Source organism: Pelophylax lessonae (assembly GCF_965119305.1).
Source record: "Pelophylax lessonae genome assembly, chromosome: 2".
Classification (NCBI taxonomy): domain Eukaryota; kingdom Metazoa; phylum Chordata; class Amphibia; order Anura; family Ranidae; genus Pelophylax; species Pelophylax lessonae.
Genome location: NC_138769.1, coordinates 444,081,542 through 444,106,954, shown reverse-complemented (window position 1 = coordinate 444,106,954; position 25,413 = coordinate 444,081,542). Strand labels below are relative to the sequence as shown.

The 25,413-nt window shown below is 40.6% G+C and overlaps 1 protein-coding gene across 1 annotated transcript in view; it reads left to right on the top strand.

Moving 5' to 3' along the window:
- The window catches only part of CREG2 (cellular repressor of E1A stimulated genes 2), a 34,094-nt gene extending 8,883 nt beyond the window's left edge, over positions 1 to 25,211 (top strand). Inside the window, exons 2-4 of the mRNA XM_082244617.1 lie at positions 8,071 to 8,240; positions 19,975 to 20,088; positions 24,713 to 25,211. Coding sequence (XP_082100743.1) covers positions 8,071 to 8,240; positions 19,975 to 20,088; positions 24,713 to 24,854 — 426 coding nt within the window. The 3' untranslated portion in view covers positions 24,855 to 25,211. The remainder of the gene's footprint in view (positions 1 to 8,070; positions 8,241 to 19,974; positions 20,089 to 24,712) is intronic.
- Positions 25,212 to 25,413: the final 202 nt, after the last annotated feature.

Genomic DNA, 25,413 nt, shown 5'->3' with positions numbered 1-25,413 from the left:
AAGTTTGTCGCCATTCCGTAAGCGTGCACAATTTTGAAGCATGACATGTTGGGTATCTATTTACTCAGCGTAACATTATCTTTCACATTATGGAAAACAATTGGGCTAACTTTACTGGTTTAATATTTTTAATTTAAAAAAGTGAATTTTTTCCCAAAAAATTGTGTTTGGAAGACAGTTGCGCAAATACGGTGTGATAAAAAATATTGCAAAAATCTCCATTTTATTCTCTAGGGTCTCTGAAAAAAAAATATAATGTTTGGGGGTTCTAAGTAGTTTTCTAGCAAAAAAAATGATTTTAAGAAGAAAACGCATATGGAAGCCCCACTCCACATATGTAAACGGTGTTCAAACCACACATGTAAGGTATCGCTGCGATCGTTAGAACGAGAGCAATAAAGTCTGTCACCATTCCGCGAGCGTGCGCAAATTGGAAAAAAATTGGGCTAACTTTACTGTTTTCTTACTTTTTAATTAAAAAAAGAGAATTTTTTCCAAAAAAATAGCGTTTGGAAGACCGCTGCGCAAAAACGGTGTGATAAAAAATATTGCTACGATCTCCATTTTATTCTCTAGGGTCTCTGCTAAAAAAAATATATATATAATGTTTGGAGGTTCTAAGTAGTTTTCTAGCAAAAAAAAAAAAAAAAATGATTTTAGCTTGTAAACACCAAGTGTCAAAAATAGGCCTGGTCTTAAAGTGGTTAAAGTGTATTTTTTGCCAAAAAACTGCATTTGAAAGACTTCTGTGCAAATACAGTGTGACATAAAAGAGAGCAACGATCACCATTTTATTCTCCAGGGTCTCTGCTAAAAAATAAATCTATAATGTTTGGGAGTTCTAAGTAATTTTCTAGCAAAAAATACTGATTTTAACTTGAAAGCAACAAGTGTCAGAAAAAGGCTTAAGCCCCGTACACACGCATCGATTATTGGCCGGGAATTTTCAGCCAACGTCCGATCTGCCGATTTTCGGCTTGTAATGGGCCATACACACTATAAGATTTTCTGAAGACTTTTTCCTTTAGACTTACGAAAACCATATAATATGAGGTCAAACCTAAACACTTTCAATTTGTATGCAATCTGGCAGGCCCTTGCACTACATAGAAAAGGTAAATCTGAAGGAAATCTAACCACAAAAGTTGGATAGTGTGTATCCAGCTTTAGTATGATGCTTCCGACAACCGACTCCGACTTTTCGGCCGAAAAAATCTGGTGTGCAGGCTATAAAATTTTTGTTGGCCGTCAACACAACGGCCGATTTTCCGTCAGTCAGTACAGATTTCGTCAGACAAAAATCTGATGAGCAAGACTGGGCATGCTCAGAGAAGAAAAAACACACGGAAAGTAAACCAGCACATGACATCACTTCTGAAGTAGATTTTTGTTGGCCTTGAAAATTCGTGTGCAGTCTAGAGCACATTTCAACCAACACAACAACACTGGACAAAAGTCGGCCGATCGGTCGGCCTATAATCGTTGCGTGTGTACGAGGCATTAGACCGCATTCAATTTGAAGCGGCACGACTCCTGCATGACTTCGGGGCGACCTGTGAAGTCCTGTGCACCGCAACTTCGGTGCGACTTGCACGGACTTCACATAATTGAAGTCAATGCAAGTCGCTCCGAGGTCGCCCCGAAGTAGTACAGGACCCTTTTTCTAAGTCTGAGCGACTTGTGTCGCTCCTATTAAAAACCGGTCCTGTAGCGGTGCATGGACCGCGACGGACCGCGACTTGTCAGGCTGACAAGTCGCGGCAGTGTGAATGGAGGTTAAACTGCCCTCACATACAGAAGGTTCATTCCTTTGACCTAAAAGAAGGAAAAGATACATTGTAAAGCATTGTGTTTATAGTTCTCTAGCAGCCTTAAAGAGGAAGTAAACCCCTTCTCTACAACTTGTACCTATAGGTGATCCTATGATAAGGCTTACCTATAGGTAGTGTAAATATCTGCTATTTAATTACTGTAATTATACTAAGTATATTTACCTTACATGCAGCCAGTGACGTCACTGGCGCATGCGCTCTGAAGGAACGGCCGCTCGTGCCGTTTCTTCAGAGTCCCGTGCCGTGACTGTCGGCTCTCGCGCGAGTGCACGGGAGTGACGTCACCGCGGCTCCGGCCAATCAGATGGCCGGATGCCGCGATCCCGGAAGACGGGCGACTGAACATAGAGGTGAGTGAGCGGCACGGCGGGGGCTCGTTCTAAGGTAAGTATTGCATAATGAGCTAGTATGCGATGCATACTAGCTCATTATGGCTTTCTCTTGCAGGGTGAAAAAAAAAAAATGCACGGGTTTACAACCTCTTTAACAATGTTGATAAACATTTGCTGGAGGCTCTTTTTTTTTTTTTTTTTTGTCAGCTGTGAGTGAGCAGAGAACAGCTCTGTAAGAATTGAGGACATGCAGTTTTAAGATCGTGAGGGGGGTGAATCGAGATCACGATTTTATAACGGTTAATCATGCAGCTCTAGTTTGCAGTTGTGCCATACTCTTTCCATTTTCAGATGATGGATTGAGCAGTGCTCCGTGAGATGTTCAAAGCTTGAAATATTTTTTTATAACCTAACCCTGCTTTAGTTTTCTTCACAACTTTATCCTTGACCTGTCTGGTGTGTTCCTTGGCCTTCATGATGTTTGTTTTGATGTAAGATTCTCTAACAAACCTCTGAGGGCTTCACAGAGCAGCTGTATTTATTAGCGATCCACCGATTATCAGCAAAGCCGATACATCGAGGGCCGATATGCACTTTCTCCGATATATCGGAATCGGCCACCAAGGTGACCGATATTGCTGATATTTAGGGAAATTGCTTGTACCGGAGTGATGCCTGCAGCTAGAGGCATCACCCCGAGAAGCTGCTCGGCTGTCATTACAAGGAGCGAGAGGGGATGTCCTCCCCCCTCCCGCCACCTTCTGCGGCTCGCCCGGGTCTCCCGTCCCATCGGGAGACCCGGGCATCCTACCTGCACAGCTGCCGAAGAGAAGACCCAATCAAAGCCGCATTCGGCTCTGATCGGGTCTCCCTGTAAAAACCCAGAAGTGATGTCAAGAGTGACATCACTTCCAGGTACTGTCTGGCGCCAGATTCAAAAGAATTACATGCTTTTAAGTGCAGAGGAGGGGTTTGGGGTATTTTAGACCCCCAGATTCCTCCACAAGAGAACCTATCAAAAAAATTAAATAAAAAAAAATTTTGTACGAAAATATCGGCCAATATCGGCTGATACCGATATGCATTGGCCAAAATATCGGTATCGGTATCGGCAAATGAAAACTGATATCGGTCGATCACTAGTATTTATAATGAGATTAAATTACACACAGTTGGACTCTATTTACTAATTATGGGACTTCTGAAGGCAATGGGTTTCACTAGATTTTAGTTAGGGGTATCAGAGTAACGGGGGCTGAATATAAATGCATGCCACACTTTTCACATATCTATTTGTGAAACATTTTGAAAACCATTTATAATTTTCCTTCCACGTCACAATTATATGCCATTTTGTGTTGGTCTATCACATAAAATCCCAACAAAATACATTTATGTTTTTGATTGTACCATCACAAAATGTGGAACCTTTCAAGGGGTATGAATACTTTTTTGAAGGCACTGTAGCTGTTCACATATCAGCACTCCGGTACCTGTAGCTCAACGCCTGACACTCCAAAAGCTGCATGAGCTACTTTTGAGGCAGAATTGGGTGTTTTAGCCTCATAGACTTGACAGGGTATGCCTAAAAAAGTGCAAATTACTGTAAGCTTTTATGCATATTTTTTCAGGTTATTTTTTTTAGCCTATTAGAATTGATCACCTCTCCAATGCTCTAAATTTTCTAAAACAGAAAACTTGTGAAGCTGGAATACAAATGTAACATGGTTCAAATTACGCTAATGTCTGAATGCAGCCTGGAGTTGTGTGACTGTCACATGCACATATGGCTGTGTAAATGGCAGTTGGTTTAGAGAAAGATTCTGGCAGTTGGTTCATTTCTTTATATGGAGAAAATAGAAAATACATTTTGATGCAGTCTATCATGATCATTAGCACAGCAGTCTCCCCTAGTAACATTGTTTTTATAAGTTATGTTTTAGGTAGATCAGGCTTGCAGTAGTTAGATGGGTGTAATTAGGAGGAAACTTTAACCTCTTTATGACCGCCCGCCACAGATGTACTGCGGCAGGCAGCCGCTCCTGCGCAAACCTCCATAACTGTAACTGTACGGTCGCAAGCAGGAGGCTAGAGGGCGAGCGCGTGCCGCAGGCAGCGCGCTCCTGCCCCCGCTCGTCAGCAGGGAAGCCGATGCAGCAGGCAGGTGGCTACGATTGCTGCCTGACACCCACAATCATTCCCAGCTGAGAGAGAAGAACGGTCAGCTGTTCTAACCTTCGAATACAAAGTTCACTTCAAACTGATGGTACAAGCAGTCAGTTACGTTCGTCAGTCCACAAATTTCCCATGACGCTGAAAATTCATTCAACGTTTGCATTTGATACCGGAATTGATGCACAATACTGGAACAGTTTCAGTAAACTCAGAGCTGGCTCTTTCTTGAAAAAGTACGTCCACTTTTCAAGGGATGAATCGCCCTGCAGATGAACATAAACTTCTTCTAAGGCAGGAATTTCATTGAAGAGAGTGTTGGGTGGAAGTTCTTCTCGCCATGGTGATAATAACCAGATGTTCGTCATTTCTTCTAAGGTTGGAGGATTATTGCCATCAATTCGATTGAAACAACTTAGCGTCTCTCTTTGTGAAAAAAAATAGAGAACATAATGTGAGAAAAGTGAACTATCCGCTCAAATAGTGAACACCTGGCAACCTTAACGGTGTTAGTGAGTGTTAGGAGAACGGTGATAATGCAAGAATCAACACCGGTTACTAAACGTACACCTAAATGTGTTGCAATCAGAAGGGAAAGAGGAAGCTTTGGCATAAACATGTGCAATAGTACAAATCATTTATACAAAGGAAATGTACAGCCTTTCCTCAAATAGTTGCACAAACCTTGAGGTTAAACTATAGGCAGCATGGTGCATGTAATAATGTTTTCTCTGGAATGTACCTACACATACAGTATCTCACAAAAGTGAGTACACCCCTCACATTTTTTGTAAATATTTTATTATATCTTTTCATGTGAAACACTGAAGACATGACACTTTTCTACAATGTAAATTAGTGAGTGTACAGCTTGTATAAAAGTCTAAATTTGCTGTTGCCTCAAAAAAACTCAACACACAGCCATTAATGTCTAAACTGCGGTCAACAAAAGTGAGTACACCCCTAAGTTAAAATGTCCAAATTGGGCCCAAAGTGTCAAATTTTGTGTGGCCACCATTATTTTCCAGCACTGCCTTAACCCTCCAAGGCATGGAGTTCACCAAACTTCACAGTCCTCTTCCACTCCTCCATTAGGACATCACTGAGCTGGTAGATGTTAGAGACCTTGTGCTTTTCCACCTTCTGGGACAACAGGCATGCAGACCATATTGATGCAGTGTGCAGCGTATGGTCTGAGCACTGACAGGCTGACACCCCCCCCCCCCCCTTCAACCTCTGCAGCAATGCTGGCAGCACTCATACATCTATTTCCCAAAGACAACCTCTGGTTTTGACGCTGAGCACGTGCACTCGACTCCCTTGGTTCACCATGGCGAAGCCTGTTCTGAGTGGAACCTGTTCTGTTAAACCACTATATGGCCACCGTGCTGCAGCTCAGTTTCAGGATCTTGGCAATCTTCTAGTAGCTCAGGCCATCTTTATGTAGAGCAACAATTCTTTTTTTAAGATCCTAACAGAGTTCTCTGTCATGAGATGCCATGTTGAACTTCCAGTAACCAGTATGAGAGAGTGAGGGCGATAACACCAAATTTAACACACCTGCTCCCTATTCACACCTGAGACCATGTAACACTAACGAGTCACATGACATCGGGGAGGGAAAATGGCAAATTGGGCCTAATTTGGACATTTTCACTAAGGGGTGTACTCACTTTTGTTGCCAGCGGTTTAGACATTAATGGCTGTGTGAGTTATTTTGAGGGAACAGCAAATTTACACTGTTATACAAGCTGTACACTCGCCAATTTACATTGTAGCAAAGTGTAATTTCTTTAGTGTTGTCACATGAAAAGATATAATTATTTACAAAAAATGTGAGAGGTGTACTCACTTTTGTGAGATACTGTACCATTGGCAAAATACTTTATGGCAGTCTTTCTCAAAATTTTTACCCTAGAAGAACCCCTGAAATAATTTTCAGGTCTCAGAGAACACTTACTAAAACCAGTTCATTAGGAGTCTATGGGGAAAATGCCCTTTACACAGAATGCCACCCTTACAGACAGTTGAAAAGATATTTGGGTTCATGCCGCTTGTTTTGCCCAGTAGCATTGACCTTAAAACTATTCAGGCACCATCAAATAGGAGGTCATTTAGCCACAGCCCAAATAATCCCCAGACACCCCTGGAGGAACCTGGTTGAAAATGGCTTATTTATTGTGAATGCTATACTTTTAAAGGGATACCAGGAGTGCTGTTCACTGATGCTGATCATGTGACTAAAGTTAAAATACTAATAAAATAAAGAACACAGAAAATAGAACAGGAGTTGTGATCCATATTCAAGATGTACAGTACTAGTTGTAAATAGAAAAGTAAACTACAATAGGTAAAACCAAGGTTCTGGAAAGATCTCAGAAAGCTGGGTAACGTATTATACCTTGTGGAAGCATGGATAGGTATCTAAGGTGATCTCCCCCGTAATGGAGAGGGCGAGCTTGGAATGACCACCAGAGCAAGTACGAACTGGTGTGAGGGAATTGGGTTCTGCACAGTCACTGGGGTCACAAAGAAGGAACCTGGATCCCTGGTATGTCTGGAACCCAGAGAATATACAGTAGTTATACCTATTGATAGCTACACATCAAAGCTAAGAAGAACTATAACAAAGGTAGGAGAGAAAGGAACTGCCACCATGAGTCTCAGGAGGGGTTGCCATCTCACCAGGGCATAATGTTGCAGCCTCTTCAAAAAGGTAGACAAAGTCCATAGAAGTTAACTTAACTTTAAGTGAGTATGTTATCCATGAAGGTTTGATATTCCAATGACCCGGAAAGACAATAGTAAAGAGGATTTTTCCAATGCCGTAGGTATTTGTTTTTAATATGTAGCAATATGCAGCAAAGATTGTAGATCTCATTGAAATGTGTACGTCACATGACTTGCTAGCCTAGCAGGCCTCTTTATAATACTAATATGCCATAATGTTGTACATGTTTGGGTGACGACAGCTATCAGTTGGTGTCAGTAGGGCTGGATTCAAGTATTTTTTCTCCCTAGGCAAAAGTTTGCACTGCCTTTGTAATCGCAAATCCTTTGGGCCACACATTTCTTATCACATAAAAGATTGATATACCTGTATTTATGTATATGTGCATGTAATGAAATGTATATTTGCTTTTTACGTTATTTGTAAGATATAGCCTTTGCCCATATAAACTTTTTACAAATCTAGTGATTCCAAAAAACTTGCCGACAGTGGCATAGCTCGAAACACCTGACCCTAGTGCAATACATGAGCCAAGGCCCCTTACGTACCACCGCGGTGCCCTAGAATTAATATCTTCAAACCCCTATGACTACCCTGCAGCTAACATACCCAGCCCTATATCCCTCATACAATTCCTTTAACTCCCTCTGATTTGCACAGTACACAGTATGCTTTACTATTCCAGGAGAAGCAATTTAGTTGCATACTTGCTGAAAGGCAAAGGTAAGGGAAATTGGATGTGGCTAGGTAGGCCCCTGTGGGCCAAAGAGGCAAAGGCCAAGCTGCATCCCTGCTTGTGTTTAGTAAATTAATCAGAAAAGTCTTTCTTTTGCAAAGTTTTTGATAATTATTAAAAAAAAAAAAAAATATATATATATATATATATATATATATATATATATGTATATATATGTATATATGTATATATATTATATATATATTGGAGGAATAACTTGTTATTGTTATATTTATTTGACTTTTTTTTTTGTTTTTTGTTTTTTAGATCCAAGGATTGCCGTTTGGGCAGGTTCTGCTAACAACTGATGGTCCTATGCATAACAGCACTGGTGTTCCTTTGTTTTATGTTACTCCTAAGGCAAGCTTCATCCCTGATTTGATGAAGAATCCAGTTACTTCTTTCACATTTGCAGATCCAGATGGTGACATGTGCAGGTAATCCCACCACATAAAAGATTTTCTTTTTAAAGTACATCCTAGCTACACCCAACTTTTCTGCTTTCTTTCAAAAAAATTTGTACAATGCAGTTGAGACACTGAGGCTAAGGGTGGCTAAAAATGGTCTAATACAACCCCCAAGACTTGATGCCTGAAACAATGCTTGGGTGACATTTCAACCATTTAGGACTAGCCTTAGGTTGCAAGTTTTCACTATTAACTCTCAGTGATTGTGATCAATCACAAAGAGGTGACCGGAGCTGGGCTTCAACCAGTGTTAATTTTGGCAGCAAATTTCAATTTAGTTTTAGTCTTAGTCTTAGGACTAAAATGGCATTTTAGTTTTAGTCCCATTTTAGTCTTCTGCAAGTGTTTTAGTTTTAGTCGTATTTAGTCGACTAAAACTCCAGTACATTTTAGTCTACTAAAACTCCAGTACATTTTAGTCGACTAAAACTCATTTTAGTCATCTATAATCAAATGGGTGTTGTTCAATTGTAATTTGTAATGCTTATTTAAGCATTTCTCTACAATTTTCAAACTGATGATATACTACTGCTGGTCCTGGATTGAAAAATCTAATATGTTATTATTTATGGTATTAAGCTTTGAGCATGCACCAGTGTTAATTTTGGCAGCAAATTTCGATTTAGTTTTAGTTATAGTCTTTTGACTAAAATGCCATTTTAGTTTTAGTCATATTTTAGTCATAAGACTAAAATGCCATTTTAGTTTTAGTCGTATTTTAGTCATCTGAATTGTTTTAGTTTTAGTTGTATTTTAGTCGACTACAATTGTGTTAATTTAGTCGACGAAAACGTTTTAGTCGGTTTTAGTCTACGAAATTAACACTGGCTTCAACATTCCAAAATGATAAAATATATGCCTTAAAAACATCAATTTATTGGGGGAGATTTACTAAAACTGGTGCACACAAAATCTGGTGCAGTTTTGCATAGTAACCAATCAGCTTCTAAATTCAGCTTGTTTAATTAAGCTACAAGTGTCAAAAACAAGGCCCTATGGTCTGAATCCGGCCCGCCGGGCCTTATCATGTGGCCCTCGCACACATGGCTTTTTTTCAGCTGGAACCTAGTGGAACTTTGTTCAGTCACCTCCGGCTCTTGCAAATCCTTGCCTACCCTGCATGCACTCACCGCGAGGCTCAGCAGTGCCGACCAATGACCTCCCTGCAAGTGAGAGAGAGAGAGATGTGGAGCCAGAGAATAGGGTTTTGGATCTACTGGAGGTTCAATAGTTGTGTCTGCCACCATCCCAAAAAAATGTTTGTGGTATTTGTGGTGCCTCAAGTCAAGGTGGGATTTTGGGGGCAGGAGTAAAGGGGATATCGAAGGTAATATAGTAGGTAAAAATTTTATTTACAAAGTATGAATATAAATACAAACATTCATGGTGAAAATGGGTAAAGGCCCATTGTGCCAGTGAGAGAAGAAAAGTTTAGATGTGATAACAAGTGACAAAAATGTGACTTGAGTTGATTTTGGTGATCCTGCTCTGCTGATTCTCATGTCAAAAGACCGGAATAGACGCAGAGGAGGTAACCAATCGGTTAATCCGACATGTTTCGGCCAACTATGGCCTTTATCAAGGATCTGTCACCGATTCTAAAATAATCAAAGAGATATATGGTATCAAGTAATGGCAATTTGAAGAGAACCATAATTGTAAGGCAAAAGCGCACAATATATGAGTACATACATTTTAGATATATGTCCACTTCCTAAAGTTGAGCCTTCCCAGAGTTCCTCCAGGAGCTACAGGAACAGTATGCTGTGAGGGTGAAATAAGTGGTTGACTGAGTATACAAACAAAGGGAGCCAAAGATTGACTAGTGAATAAAGTAATAGTAATTACTTGCTGGGCAGAAGATTCTAGTCCAGGGATCCAAATAGGATTGAATATATATCAAAAAGCTTCCACAAGATTGCTTCTGAAATCTAGGTAAAATATAGTAAGGTTGCCAAGAGTAGGTAATTTTATTAAGGTATGTGTGCATTTAACATGAAAGTAATTTGGACTACTTTCCAGAAAAGTTTCCAGAGTGGTCCTTTGAAACTTGGTAGGAGAGATCTATGAAGGCTCTCCTCCAAGTAAAACTTACGTTTAGATGTGGAAATTAGCAGGGTCACAGCATGAGGGCTCCGGGTCCGCCTTCTCCCTCGGTCAGAGAGAGACTGGCAGGCTCAGAGTGTTCCCCGGCCTATAAAGGCAGTCGCGCATGCGCAGTGAGCGCTGCGTGATGCTGTCTGGTATTGTCCGTGCACGGCGTGGAGGGCGCTTGCGTGCAGCAAGAGCGCATCCCCAGAGACCGTGCGGACGTGCCAGTGAAGGCCGCCGACACAGTGCGAGAAGCCGGATCATCCCCGAGGGGATGACATGGAGGTACGAGACCGACCATACGGGTTCAAGTGCCCCGATCCATAAGGATTCGGGGCTGCCTGTGCCGGGAGTTCATGGAGTCTCGGGTGGAGGCTTGAGAAGTGGATATAATAATGAAAATAAAATATAGTAACAAGGAAATAATAAATATACAATAATGAATGAATTAGCAGCATAGAATTTGCAGAGGAATTTTCTGTGGGAGAAGGAGGAAGGGGGGGCAAGGGGGGGGTTTTTAGATGGAAAAGAAACAGTCGGCTCCAGGGATTGATCACATAGGAGGCAGTTGGAAGATCAGTAAAAAGAGGTCCATATCCTAGGAATAAATCATAGTCAATTCAGATTGGATTTACAATCTGATATGTAATAATCAAAGTCAAAGGTGGACAAAAAATGATAATAAAAATAAAATTAAATTAAATATAATAAAAAAAAAAAAAAAAAAAAAAAATAAAAAAATTAAAAAAAATTAAAAAAAAAAAAAAAAAAATAAAAAAAATAAAAAAAAAAAAAAATAAAAAAAAAAAAATAAATAAAATATATGATTATTTTAAATATAATTATAAAAGGAGTCTTTAGTCCGTTTTCCCGGAGGAAAAGCCTGGAAGGAATGGGCGGAAGCTTTGTGCTTCGTTTAGTCCAGGTGGTATGGTAGCTTTGAGTCTAGTGATCCAGCGCATTTCCAACTATAAGAGGGTCTTGTTCCAGTCACCGCCACGAAGGGGCACATGGATTCTATCCAAGGCCATGAAGTTTATTTTAGGCATTTTGTAGTTGTGATGGTACGCTCTATGTCTACCCAAAGGGACATAGTAGTTGCCAACATGCATGGCTTGCAGATGCTGGTTTACACGTTTCCCGAATTCTTGTCGGGTCTTCCCAATATAGAAAGACCCACATTCACATGTCATCATATAAATCACGCCCTTGGTTTTGCAATTGCAAAAATGTTTGGATTGGAAGGGTTCCCCATTAGGTAAGATAGTATTGATCGTTTGACGGATCACATAACATTGGGCACAGTTCCCACAAGGGAAAGTCCCTTTGGTTCTGCAGGGATCTTTCTTGGATCCTTCTTTAAATTCACTAGATACTAATTTTTGTTGTAGGGAGCCAGCCTTCCTAAAAGTAATGGGTGGTTTTTGAGGTAAAAGTTTCGATGTGCTGGGCTCTTCCAAGAGGATTGACCAATTTTTTGTAAGGATGTTCCTGATTTGTTGATGTTCGTTTGTGAATCTGGTGATGATTCGGGTGTCTGGTTCCGTTCTGGTTGTTTCTTTGTTTTTAAAGAGAAGTGTTTCTCTGTCCATCTGGTTGGCGCGATTGAAGGCCTTACGCAGTGAGGTTTTGGTGTAGCCTCTTTGTGATAGTCTGGTAGTTAAACTGTTGGCCTCAAGTTGGAATTTAGCAGGATCTGTACAATTTCTTTTTAACCTTAAATATTGGCTGTACGGTATGGAATTAATGAGCGGTTGGGGGTGGAAGCTGGAAGCATGAAGAATAGAATTGCCGGCCGTGTCCTTTCTGTATAGTGTGGTAGCGATTTTTCCGCTGGAGTCTTTGTAGATGAGAGTATCAAGAAAGGATACTTGTTGTTTATTGTAGATCATAGTGAAGAACATGTTGTATTTGTTTTGGTTCATCTTGGTTAGTAATTCTGTAATCATGGTCTCAGGGCTATTCCACACGATAAGTATATCGTCAATATACCTTTGCCAAATGAGTATTTTATCGGCGTAGATTGTGTTCTCTTCATCAGAGAGGAATTCCTGCTCCCAAGCGCCCAGATAGATGTTAGCATACGATGGGGCACAGCTTGTCCCCATCGCAACCCCACAAGTTTGAAGGTAGTAGTTACCCCCAAATGTGAAGACATTGTGATTAAGTATAAATTGGAGCATTTCAGTAATGAAGTTGTTAAATTTAAGATCATGTTCATTTTGGTGTCGTAATATCCTCTGTACAGTCTCTACTCCTTTCTTGTGGGGGATATTATTATACAAGGATTCCACGTCAATGGTGACTAGATAGGCTTCTTGTGGTATACTGATGTCGTTAAGTATCCTGAGGAGGTGGAGAGTGTCTTGGGTGTAAGAAGATAATTCTTTTACATGAGGACGTAGATATCTATCTATCACTTTACTCATAGATTCAGAAATGCAGCCGTTACCCGAGATGATTGGTCGCCCAGGTGGGTCATCCATATTTTTATGTAGTTTGGGTAATGCATACATTGTAGGTATTCTTGGATGTGGTGTCCTGATATATTCCCATAAGGTCTGGGATATGATGCCTACTCTAAAAGCATTATCTACTTTCGAGTAGAATAGTTGGTCGTAGGTTTGAGTCATTATAGGTAGGATCTTTTTGTAACATTGTTGGTTAGATAGTATATTGAGGCACATGTTTTTATATTTTTCCTTACTCATGATTACTACATTCCCTCCCTTGTCGGAGGGTTTAATGATGATGTCCTCGTTGTCCCTGAGTTCCTTGAGGGCTCGACTTTGTTTCTTAGTTAGGTTTGATGAATGTCTTGTTTCTTTAATTGATTCGATATCTTTGGTGGTTTGACGCACGAACAGTGCGATGGCAGGGTTAAGATTTAGGGATGGAAATTTGTTGGATTTTTTTTGAAGGTTGGTTGATCAGGGGGTATTTCTTGATCATCACCATCAGGTTCTTTGCCAGATTCTATTGGGTCGTCCCAATCTTCTAGATCGCTTTCTTGGAGTAGTAGGTTTAGATCGCGAATGGCTCTGAATTCGGCTGCCGTTAGTGTGGGTGTTGCTTGAGTTGCTTGAGGTTGTTTTTGATAGAAGGTTTTAAGCAGAAGATTTCTAGCAAAAAGGTTAATGTCCTTGATGGTTTCAAACCTATCAATGCTGGTATTGGGACAGAAAGAGAGTCCCAGGGATAGGACTTCCTTTTGGTCGTCGGTAAGTGTGTGTGATGATAAATTTATCACCGTTTTTCTTCCTCCGGTTTCTTCTCCGGTGGGTTCTGTTTTTTTGGAGGTTTGGTATTTGTTTTCCCTAAAAAAACCCCCGGTTGTTTGGGGTCGATATGTGATCTTGTAAACATCTGATGTGGTCTAAGGGGCACACTTGATTCCCCTGATTGTGTATCTTGGGTATGAGATATCTGGTTTGTATCTTGGGATTGTGTTCCTTGGGTGTTCCCCTCATTTGTTATAGGTTGAGGGACCTGTTGTTTTGAGGCATCTCTTCTTCTACTCTTATGCTGTTCCGTGCCTGAGGTATGTGAGGAGGAGTCTGAGGAATAGTGGGGTTGTCCTGTTCTGTCATTGGGTCTTCCATATTGGAGCCACCTACACTGCCGGGAGGTACAAGAGCCAGGCAGATGAGATGTGAGGAAGCTTTTTGGGGGGCGAGGGCACTCTGTACTCCGCACACTCCTGAACTCTGCACACTGCATACTTCTTATCCCTGCACTCTGTAAATAGCATACCCATAAACCCTGCCCTTTTCATGTCATACACTCCTCAACTCTGCAGTCCGTGCAAAGTGTACCCCTGAACTCTGCAATCTGTATGTAGCGCACTCCTGAACTTTACACTCTGTACACTGCGCACTCCTAAGTATCTTAGTAGATGCATCATCTTACAGCTACAACCTGCCCTTTGAGAACAACCCTAATGCTGATGCGGCCCACAATAAAATTGAGTTTGATACCCCTGAATTAAGCTTTGACAATTAAACCTGGAAGCGTATTGGTTACTATGCAGAACTGCACCAGATTCAATGTGCAACAGTTTTAGTAAATCTCCCCTTTTGATTTTTTATTAAAACATGTTAAAATACATTTCAAAAGAGGAAAAATTCTAACCCAGGAGGTCTTGGGAATACTTTTTTCCAGTGGGTAGTAAATCCTGCCCATTTGGGAGCTTTGATATAGAGATGGCTGCGTCTCTAGAAAGGAAGATATGTGAACAATAATGAGAGTGACACTACATACCATTGTTCCTCTGAAGTGATGATCAAGGAAATGCATCAAAAACTTGAAAATTCATATGCTGTATATTGATGTATTTGATTGTAAAAAAAACAAAACTACATAGATACAGAGCATCTGGAAAATATTCACATTGCTTTAAGTTTTCCAAATTTTGTTATGTTATAGCCCTATTCCAAAATGGGTTAAATTCATTATTTTCCTCAAAATTCGTGAAAGAAGTTTGTCTGAAATCTTTTCAAATATATTAAAAATAAAAAAATGAAAAAAATCACATGTACATGGGTATTTACAGCCTTTGGCACGACACCCAAAATTGAGCCACTTATGGTAAATTCAGTGGATTGGACTGTCGTTATTGGCTGTTTCCAACCTTGATTTGTATTTACTTGGAGACGTCCAATAAGAAATGTCCAGAACTACCCAGATTCCACTGAGAAACCATTGAGATACTTCCAGAAATTATAGATAGCTGCAATAATGGGGACAGCTTTGTGTGGTTGAGACCAGGGGCATGTGCCCAGACCTGCAGACCCCACTGCCCTTTGTTTTTACAGAACAGAAATACCTTTGTCTTTGTTTTATCAGCTACAGATACATTTTATCATGAATTTGTTATGTATGTGTCCTCCCTCTATTGGTCAAAAAGAGCGCTGCACCTGTATAAAACACATTTACGACCAGGTTTAAGGCAGCCCCTAGACCAGGGATCTCCAAACTACAACCCTCCAGCTGTTGCAGAACTAGAGGTCCCATGAGGCATTGTAAAACGCTGACATTTACAGACATGACTAGGCATGATGGGAATTCTTTAAGCACTGTCGGCGCTATAAAAATCCTGTATAATAATAATAATATTGTAGTTCCTTAACAACTGGAGGGGCGTAGTTTGGAGACCCCTGCCCTAGATGTTTCACACATTCAGCCCCGGTTCACACTGGTGCGGTGCAAATTTTTAAAAGCATTGCACGGTGCAAATTCGCATTGTGATTTTCTTTTTTTTACATCGCAATGTAAAAGCTGCTTAGCATGTGCCATTACCTTGCAAATTAAGTAAATTTGTGAGGGGAGTGGTCACAACTATGATTTTATTTTCTATAAAATCTAGGCAAAAAAAATAATTTGCAGTGATGTGAACACTGGACTGCGATTTTAATCCGGTCCCATAGAAGTCTATGGAGCTGAAATTCGCACCACAATGCACTAAACTCACACAGGACCTTTTTTTGAACTGGATCAAATTCGCACTGTATATTTGTGCACGGCCTTCATTGGAAATAATGCTTTTTTTACATTACATGCGAATCTATGCTGTTCTAATCACACCTGATCCGCATAGAATTTGCATAAGTGGGAACTGGGGCTCAAGGTGGGTGAAAGAATCCTCCCTGCTGAGCCTTAGTATTCTGACGTCGCAGAGACTTCCCTGCCATCAGAAGCGATGTGAACCTATGTTTACATCAAACATCCAATTATGTACTTTTCTTTCCTGTCACATTTAAAATACTAAGGTTTACATCACCTTTTTTCTCACTTTAGAAAAAAGCCCCAATAATTCAGAGGTTGCAAAAAAAAAAAAACATTAGTTAAACAGCAGCAGACATTTCTGCTGAATAGAAATTACTTCCTCTACCTTCCTTTAAATGTATTGTTATTTTCTTGGATAAAAAAAAAAAAATCATTGACACATTTTTCTCATGTTTATTTCCTAGCAGCAAAAAAAAAAAAAAACTTTCTCTTTAGAAATAGTGGATATTTGAATATTTGAATAACCTTGCCAGACATAATTAATTAATTTATTTGTTACAGGTATTCAATGGAACATGTTAAGTAATAAAACAAGAGAATGTTCTAAAATTCTCTATTCTTATTTTGAAGACTGTTGATTAATGCAGAGTTGCTTTAGATCAGAACGTGCCCAATTCTGTTCTGGCAGCAAAATGTAAGATGATATCACAACAAATAATCCTCAAACTTTCATTAAAAAATGCCATTTCGTCCTTGAAAAAGCAAAAAGCAAAAACGAAAAGCTATTTGCTTTAATTGGACACAAAAATGGGCCTTTCTATAGCTGTGAAAGACTAAACTGGTCATATAGGTATGTACTTTAGTAAGCTATATTACTGTAATTTCTTTTTCGAAAGACCTTGTTATCCTACTATACTGTATATGTGCAGTCACATTTGTTTTTCACCTTGGAATAACAACTCTTGGTGTTGGATGGCTAGGACATAATGTACAACATCCCGATCAATCCAGTGTAATACAGAATAAAGAACCAAAGGTGGGGCTTTTACAAAGTGAAGATACTTCCCCAAAAAAACACACTTTATACAAAAAATTAGAAAATGTGTTATATATGTTAAAATCGCACTTAGCACATTTCATATAAACATATGCAAAATGTTAACATAGAGATGTTCAACAAACAAATGACCCTAAGCATAACTTCTGCCATACAGCCCGACATTTATCGTGGAAATACACATTGGGGTTGGTTTACTTAAATTGGAGAGTGAAAATATGGTGCAGCTGTGCGTGGCAGCCAATCAGCTTCTATCTTCAGCTTGTTTAATTAAAAACCCGTAAACACGATCTGAAGAAAAATACCGCTTGCGAAGCGATCGTAGGATAATCAGATCATTAGTACAGAGCTTTAGAGAGCCGATCACAACAGTTCATCCGATATTTTCTGATCAGACAAGCATGAAAATTGTTCTCGTACGGTTCCAGATCGGACGATTTTCATTTAATCAGTACAGTTGTCGTTAAAAAAAAACAAAACAAATATATTGCAACACATTACATCACGTCTGACTTTTTGTTCTGTCATAGGAGAATTTTCGTAAATTTAGTAAACTCTTCATGTTCGATATGCGACTAGCATTAAAAAAAAAAAAAAAAAACAGAGGATCTGTCGTCCGCTTTTTGGATTGTGTGTACGGGGCTTAAGCTTTGACAAAAAAAAACCCTGAAAGTTGATTGGTTTCTATGCAGTGCTGTACTGGATTTTGCACTCTCCAGTTTTGGTAAATCAACACCATTATTTTAGCATATCATAAATAAACAAACACATCCACAGCAGAGATTTGCAGATCTTCCAATAATGAGGTAGATATGCAGCAGGCGATGCCTTCCAACGCGTTTCATTAGGAGCTTCTTCAGGGAATCAGGGCAAAAATAGTTGCATAACACAATGTGTGAATTAAAGATGAGTTGGTGCTGCATGATGAAAGTAAATTAACCAGATGAGGATGGGTCCCCCCCAAAAAGGAAAGGGGGAGATGGTAACAAGACTACAGGGGCTTGGTTCAAAAGGCTGGCTCATCTATCATCATGCTGCATTTGGAAAAGGGGATCTCAGAAATAGAATTGTTGCTCGCAAAACACATAATCCTTGTTAGAAGTATAGCATGGAGTTTCTTGCCACCCACGAGGCTGGTGCCTGATTTCAACAACGCCAACAGCGGATGGTTCATAGTAAGCCTAGGCATTACTAGTCGTTGTCTGAGCACTTCCTCCTCTACCCTGCATATGCATCTTTCTTTCACAGTGTAGTTAGTATAGGAGTTAGAAGGGAGTGGGAGCAGTTTTTAGGATTATTTAGATCGATCTTGGAATGCTACTTTACACATACACCTGTTCCTCATTTACTAGAGCAAGAGTGTCCACGTCAACTCCGGGCAGCTAGCATTTTCAGAATAAGAGGTCAGCAATAGCAGCATCCTTATTTCTTTTATGACAGATTTGTTTTATACAGAAAGCAGTGTGATAGCTCTTGTTAGTGGCATATCTACAAACCTGCTCATTTAGTAAAATGGGAGAAATATTAAAGAGCAAAATGGAAAAATGGAAGTTGTATAAAATACTAAAAGGTAAATACTGATGTAGCCCTACCCCCTTTGGGGTGGCTTATTGTATGGGTGTCCTCTTCACTTCTTACGCCCTGAGCCTGCTCCAACCTGTCTGACACTATTAGTTCGGTCATTGTGAATAACTGAGACCACAAGTGTTGCAGTGAATAAACAATTTACTGCTTTTGACTTTTATATGTAAAACAGGAATATGCAAACGGCATCAGAAATAACACAGATGTTGCTAAAGGGATAGATCCTGAATTCCCAACCAAGGATTTAGGCCTTTTAGTTCAGCACTCAGGATCTGGAACACAGGCCACACATACATATGCACAAACAAATGTGTATGTATGCTAGAGGATTGCGCTCAGCAACAATAAACAATACCTAAAATAAGCTGAAGTAATTAGAGAGTGACCACAGATAAGAATGACTACACTTGGTAACTTGAATGCAAGGTGAGCAATGTATCAATATTGGAACAACTATTAGAGTGCACTCTGTGTACTAACGGGGCCCCCTTTATGATGAACTACAATAGTCTCCTGAAAAGTGAGGCCTCACTTGTCTTCACCGGCAAGGAATTCCCAACAATCTGAGGAAAGTATTTGTAATCCAAAAAGGGTAGAGATGATGAACTGTATTCCCCAAAGCAATCAGTAGTTGTAATCCACAGAGAAGCAAACGTAACAATTCCTTATGCGTCACAATAGGTTGACAGCCCTAGGACTGGATTTAGGGCTTAAGGCCTAGTTCACCCACCTCGCATTATATTTGTATCTGCAGTGTCCAGTGGTTCAACTAAATGTTGATATGGCCTTTATAAAGTACACAGTCTATTTGCCCTTCACTGGAATCAGTCTAGGTCTGTATTTAATAGAGATGCAAATACTGTATGTCTCTCACCCAAACCGGGGGATCCATTTCCCTCTGCGACCAGGCTCTGCTCTGCTCAGCTTTTCCGTCCGCCTGTCAGCCACCTTCCGCTAGGTCACGCCCTCGAGACTCCTCCGCACACTCACACCGCTGTCTTCACTCCGGTGGCTGCCACTAGGCCTCAGCCTAATCTCCTGCAATCCGCAGCAGCTCTTCCCCTTCTGTCCAGTGCGCTGTCCTCGAGGCAAGAGAGCGAAGCAAAGCCCCGCCTCCCTTTATTTAACCAATCCCAGCAAGCTCCGCGTGTCCTGCTGCTCCCTGGGAGAAGGGTCTTTCTGTCTCAGCAGTCTATGATCCTGGCTCCTCCCGGACTACATCTCCCATAATGCTGAAGTCACTATCTTGCAGAACCCGGCTACACTGAAATAATCATTTATAATAAAATATCCTTCCAATGTGAGCACAGAACTGTTCCTGAATAACGTTCCTAGTAATATCATTATGCATTATTTTAAGACATTGAAACATACAAAAATTTACGTTATGTAAAATTAAGTGATGTTTTCTGAAATATACAGCTGACAAGATGATATAATGGACACTTATGTTTTCTGTTCTTACAGAAAGGTGCTTACACAGCCACAAGAGCCACAGTGTGCTGCACTAACCCTAATAGGCCAGATGGTATCTGTACCACCAGATGGAGTCGACTTTGCCAAGAAAGCTCTCTATGCCAGGTTTGTTTCCTGTGGATCCAAAAACATATATATTATGTCATTTCCAGATAAATATAGTATCTCTGTAGGATCTTCCTGCTAAGCTGATCTGACTTTCCTAAACATATAATTTTCCATACTGTGAGAACTAGCAATAAACAGTAGCACTTTAAAGAGGATGAAAAAACCTTCAAGCGGAGTTCCACTCAAAAGTGGAACTTCTGCTTTAAGGCCTCCTGACATGCCACATTTGGGGGGGGGGGGGGGAGCGGGGAAGGAAACAAGCAGAACTTTCCATTTTGGGTAAGTTAAAGTATAACTAAAGGCAAAACTTTTTTTAATTTTGGATAGAGTGCAGGGGGATTAGAATGTTTGTCAGGGTTTTTATTGCTGTCTGTGCCCCTGTTAGAGAGATTTACCCTCTCTATTTGTCCTGTGTTCCATTTTAATTGAAAGTGAAAATAAAAGAAAATCCTAAATTTTGGGTTGTCCCCAGAAAAGTAATAGATGGGAAATTTTCCAATGGTGACCTGGGGGCTCCAAAGGAATTCCCATAATTTGCAGGGATTTCCTCTCACTTCCTGTTTGGCTATGGGACAGGAAGTGAAGAGAAATCTCCACAGAGGGTTGGGTAAGAAAATATGCTTTTCCAAATCCCCAAGATAGATATGAGCAGTTAACCCTTGCACTCTGCAAGGGAGGATTTTTAGGTTTCCTGGAGTTCAGCTTTAAGGTCCACATTTTCAATAAAATGGCCAAGTTTTCCTTAAAGAGGAGCTTCAATCATTTCTGTGTTTATTAAAAGTCAGCAGCTACAAAAACTATAGCTGCTGACTTTTAATATTCAGACACTAACCTGTCCCAGGATCGGTGTGGTCACCTGAGCTGTCCCTTCCTTCGTCTTCTCTCTCCGGTTTCTTAACTGTGGGCACTTGACTTCACAGCCGGATACCCACCACGCATGCGCGAGCAGCACTGCTCATTGTGACTGGTCCTACAGTCTTCTGGGACCTGTGATGTGTTCTAGATAAGGGCGGGGAGGAAGGGGGAGACGAGAACTTCCGCTCGGATTGCCTAGCCAGAACCACATACCCCCCCCAAAAAAGTGTCAATTGGGAAAGGGGGGCAGAACTTTCACTTTTGGGTGGAGCTCCTCTTTAAGAACAGGTGGAGTTTGAACAGATTTTCTTTCTTATCTGTATGTGTGGTAATTGTGACCTTGGCTTGCAGCACTAAAATGAACTCCTCACTTTTCCTTTCTGTAGTTATAAACCCTAACTTTCATTTGCCAGTCACATATGTTTTTTGGAAATGTGAAGCTTGTAGTACCTACTTTTGATTAGATTGTAAAGCTCGTTTAGCGTAATCACTCTCATGTCTATAGAAGAGGCAAGTATACACACTACAGTATATCCTGCTTACTTTTCTTTATTTTTTTCTTTATTTTTAACAAAGTAAAAATATGTAAATACGAATTAATCATAAAATGAATACTTTCTTTAAAAGTTATGGTATAAATGACATTTTTGTACAAAAAAATGAGATTACAAGTAAGGTGATAAAACACCAGGGATGATACATGTATTATAATTAGGTTGTAGATGCTTGAAAACTGAAGAAATGGATGCAATGTGCAGGAAGGCAAGATTTTGTAAGTTCCTATTTGCAACATGTTTTATTTGGAAATTGTTAGGCAGTTCCACTTTAGAGGGAATTTTAAACTCTATAATAAAAATGTTTAGTTCTACTTTAAGTCAACACTTCTCATGGAACTGAGTTTCAACTTTCAGTCAGCAGAAACTTAAAGCGGCGCTCTGCCCAAAAAGGGAAGTTCTGCTTTAAGTAGTACTCCTCCCTTTCTTCCCTGCAGGTCATTTTTTTCAGAGGTGGGAGCGGGTATCTAGTCTTGACAGATACCCGCTCCCACTTTTGCTCAGATCACCTAGGCAATCTGACCAGAAGTTCTCCTCTCCCTCCCTGCAGTCTATTGGAGACAAGTCTCAGGTCGCAGAAGACAGCTGGACCATTCAGGAGGCATAGGGTGATTCGCACATGTGCAGCGGGCACCCGGCTGTGTGCCCAGTTGAGATGCTGGCATCGGGGAGAGCAGACGGAGAGAAGGGATGGCTTGGGTGAGCACATCGCTGGATCCTGGCACAGGTGAGTGTGTGTTTTTATTAAAAGTCAGCTACTGTACATTTTTTGTTGCTGCTGACTTTTATTAAACACAAAAACGACTGGAGCTCCTCTTTAAGCAGCAGGAATTATAGCTGAATTTCCAATATTCAAATATCACCTGTAAAATCTCTGTCCCCTTTATTTTTTTGCCTATGAATTCAAATATAAGTTTCTTTTGTGTATTGTAGAGTATAGTGTACTTCCCAGAAACAAAATATGCTGAAACTGAAAAGTTTTCAGGCATTATTGTGTAGTCTTGCATATGTAAGTGGTTCTCACTAAAGCTTTTTTTAGAAAATGTTAAAACCAGTTATATAAGCAGCTAAATATTTGTGTTGATCATCACTATCATTGAGACTGAATATTTTTACATTTGAAACCAAGAATTTTCAGTTTTACAAAGTCCCTAATTTCATAACCCAAAGGAATGTATAGTCTTAGCTGTTTTTTTTTTAAAACATACAAAAGGGATAATGTAAACCTTGGTTATATGTATTTGAATTATTTACAGTATGTACATGGGTGCAACCATTTTTGCATCACATACTCTGGCTCTGCTTCCCGATTTTCAGTACTACACAGCGGTTGTACTTTACTGGTCCTTCTCACAATGCAAGTTAATTGGCATGATTTACTAAAAGAGTAGCTCTATTTGGTTAACAAAGTGAATGTTTACAGAGCTTAGTAAATAATGAGAAGCATTGTTCACGTTAAAGCGGCATTAAACCCAGTACCAAAAATGTAATGACCTACTGATTACCAATCATTAGATGTGTTGTCTGCAATAGTTTTTTTAGGCTTATCTTCCTCTGTTTTCACCTGTGATCTACCCAGTAACACACCTCCTGTAGTAAAGAGCCCTTGTTTTGGATGAGGGAACATAGGGGCAGAGCAGAAAGGAGCATTGTTAATCTGAGGGGAGGGGAGTCTACGGTGGACCTCTACTAGGCTGACAACCCACAGCTTTTTTGCAGACTGAGTGGTGTCAGCATTGCCATTATCTTTTACTAAATTACTTACTACCTCTGGCTGTCCATTGGGGGCGCAGGGGCCACCCCCCCCATCCATGCATCCGGCCCCCTAATCTACATGCAGGGCACCGGATGCATGGATTCGGATAGGGTTTTTTTTTTTTTTTTTAAGCACGTGATTAGAGCCTTAGGCTCTAATAGGCTTCAAAAATGGATGGGCTCTGGGCGCAGAGCACTGCGCCCCGAGCCCACACAGTTGTGTGACAATAGCGAATGAATATTCGCTATTGCCACACTGATTCTTCTCCCGCCCAACCAAGCGGGTCCTGAGACCTGTTTCCCAATTAGCCGAAAGGAGAAGGCATGCTATTGGCCAAAAAGGGGGGAGGAGACGGCCGCCAAGAGGGAACATGAAAGAGCCCGAGGGGGAAGCCGCCGCCGCCTGTCATTCCGGAGGAACAAGGTAAGTAAACTGGCGGGCTGGGGAGGGGGGGGAGATGTGGTGGTGCAGGCTGGAGTGACAGGTCCATCAGCCGCCCCCCCCCCCCCCCAACTGATGGAGCACCAGCCGCCACGGGCAAGTCTAATCATTCTGTAGTCCAAGATGAGAGCTAGGAGGGTTCTTTAAAATAATTTAAAAAGTGTAGAGAAGACATGTGATACCTCTGAATTTCTGAGCCCCTTTCACACGGGTGGACTGATCTGGTCCGCCATTCAGTTTTTCAGGCAGTCCCCATCCGACCCTCCATTAGCCTCTATGAAGTGGCAAATTGAAATTAACATGTGTCCATTTATACCTGCCGACATCCAAACCAATCTAATTTGCTAAAGACAGACGGATGGGGATCCGTTCCCCATCCATCTAGTGGATCATGTCAGATGGCAGTCAGGTGTAAACAGCCAAAAGTGTTTTTTCACATATCAAACAGATATACCAAAAGGCTTTCACTGCTATAATAAGCAGCCTAAAAGAAACAAACAAGAGATGTTTATTGTTAGGGTTTTTATACACTTTAGAGGAGAAGTACAGCCAAAGTTCATACTGCACTCCTGTGACCTGTTTTCAGCAGACAGTGAGCTGAATCCCGCTATCAGCTGACATCACAGAGCTGGTCCAGACTGGGGCAAGATCATGACAGTAAAGTTGGGATCCGCCCACAACCCTGGACTGGCACTCGGCGAGCCGCTGAGAGTCTGAGCCAGCCGCTCTTGGCCCATTCCCAGCCCAGCTCTCCAGTGTTCGTGGGGGAGAAGAGCAGATAGCCGGTGACTGGCAGTCACCAGCTCTCTGCTCACAGAGCTCTGAGAGTGATCAGCCGTGTTTGATCCCTTGATTCTCAGTCGTAGAGTTGGTGGGGGACAGATGCAGCATTGGACCGATGCTGCATCCACCTAGGCAAGTTGGATTTATTTAAATAAAATTAAAAAAAAAAAAACTTCTCTTAACAATCATTCTAGCTGTAACCAAGTTCAGTTTTCTTTTGTTTCTTTTTCAGGCATCCTGATATGCAGAAGTGGTCTCAGGATTACAACTGCCTGGTAATGAAGCTGATAGCAGAACATATCTATGTCACAGACTGCTATGGGGGAGTGCACAACCTTTCACTGGAAGATTACTACAGAGTAAACCCAAACTGATCTAGATTAGATTACTCTTGCACATTATGGAGTATAACCCTGCTGACTGGAAACTATTTGGAATATCATTGATTAGAAGCCTAATGCTGACTTCCTTTTGCTTAACAAGATGACTGTTGACAGGCTGTTACATCCAAAGTACAATAAGCTGTAGATAGTGTTATATTTCAGGCAGTTTTAATACAAGTATTTGGTTATGGTGGTGTATATATTAAAAATTGTGAATATTGTTAAATGATGTCAAATACTGGTATTTACAGGTTCTGTAATAAGTCTTCAAGACTTCCAGGCAATCCAATGCATTTTTGGTAGCAGGTTTAAAATAGCTATGAAAGTAGAAATGCTAAGGACAGATTGTTTTTTTATTCTGGTCCCATTTCATCCAATGTTAGGCACACACGAGGAGATGGCTTCATCCTATTTTCTAGTTCCATTTTGACCAGCTGGGCTGCTAATAGGTCCTTTGAATATCAGCCAATCTTGCACAATTGAAATCTTTAAATTAGTGGAAATGGTTAAACCAGGGTAGAAAATCAGATTGTTTGCAACTCAACTGGTA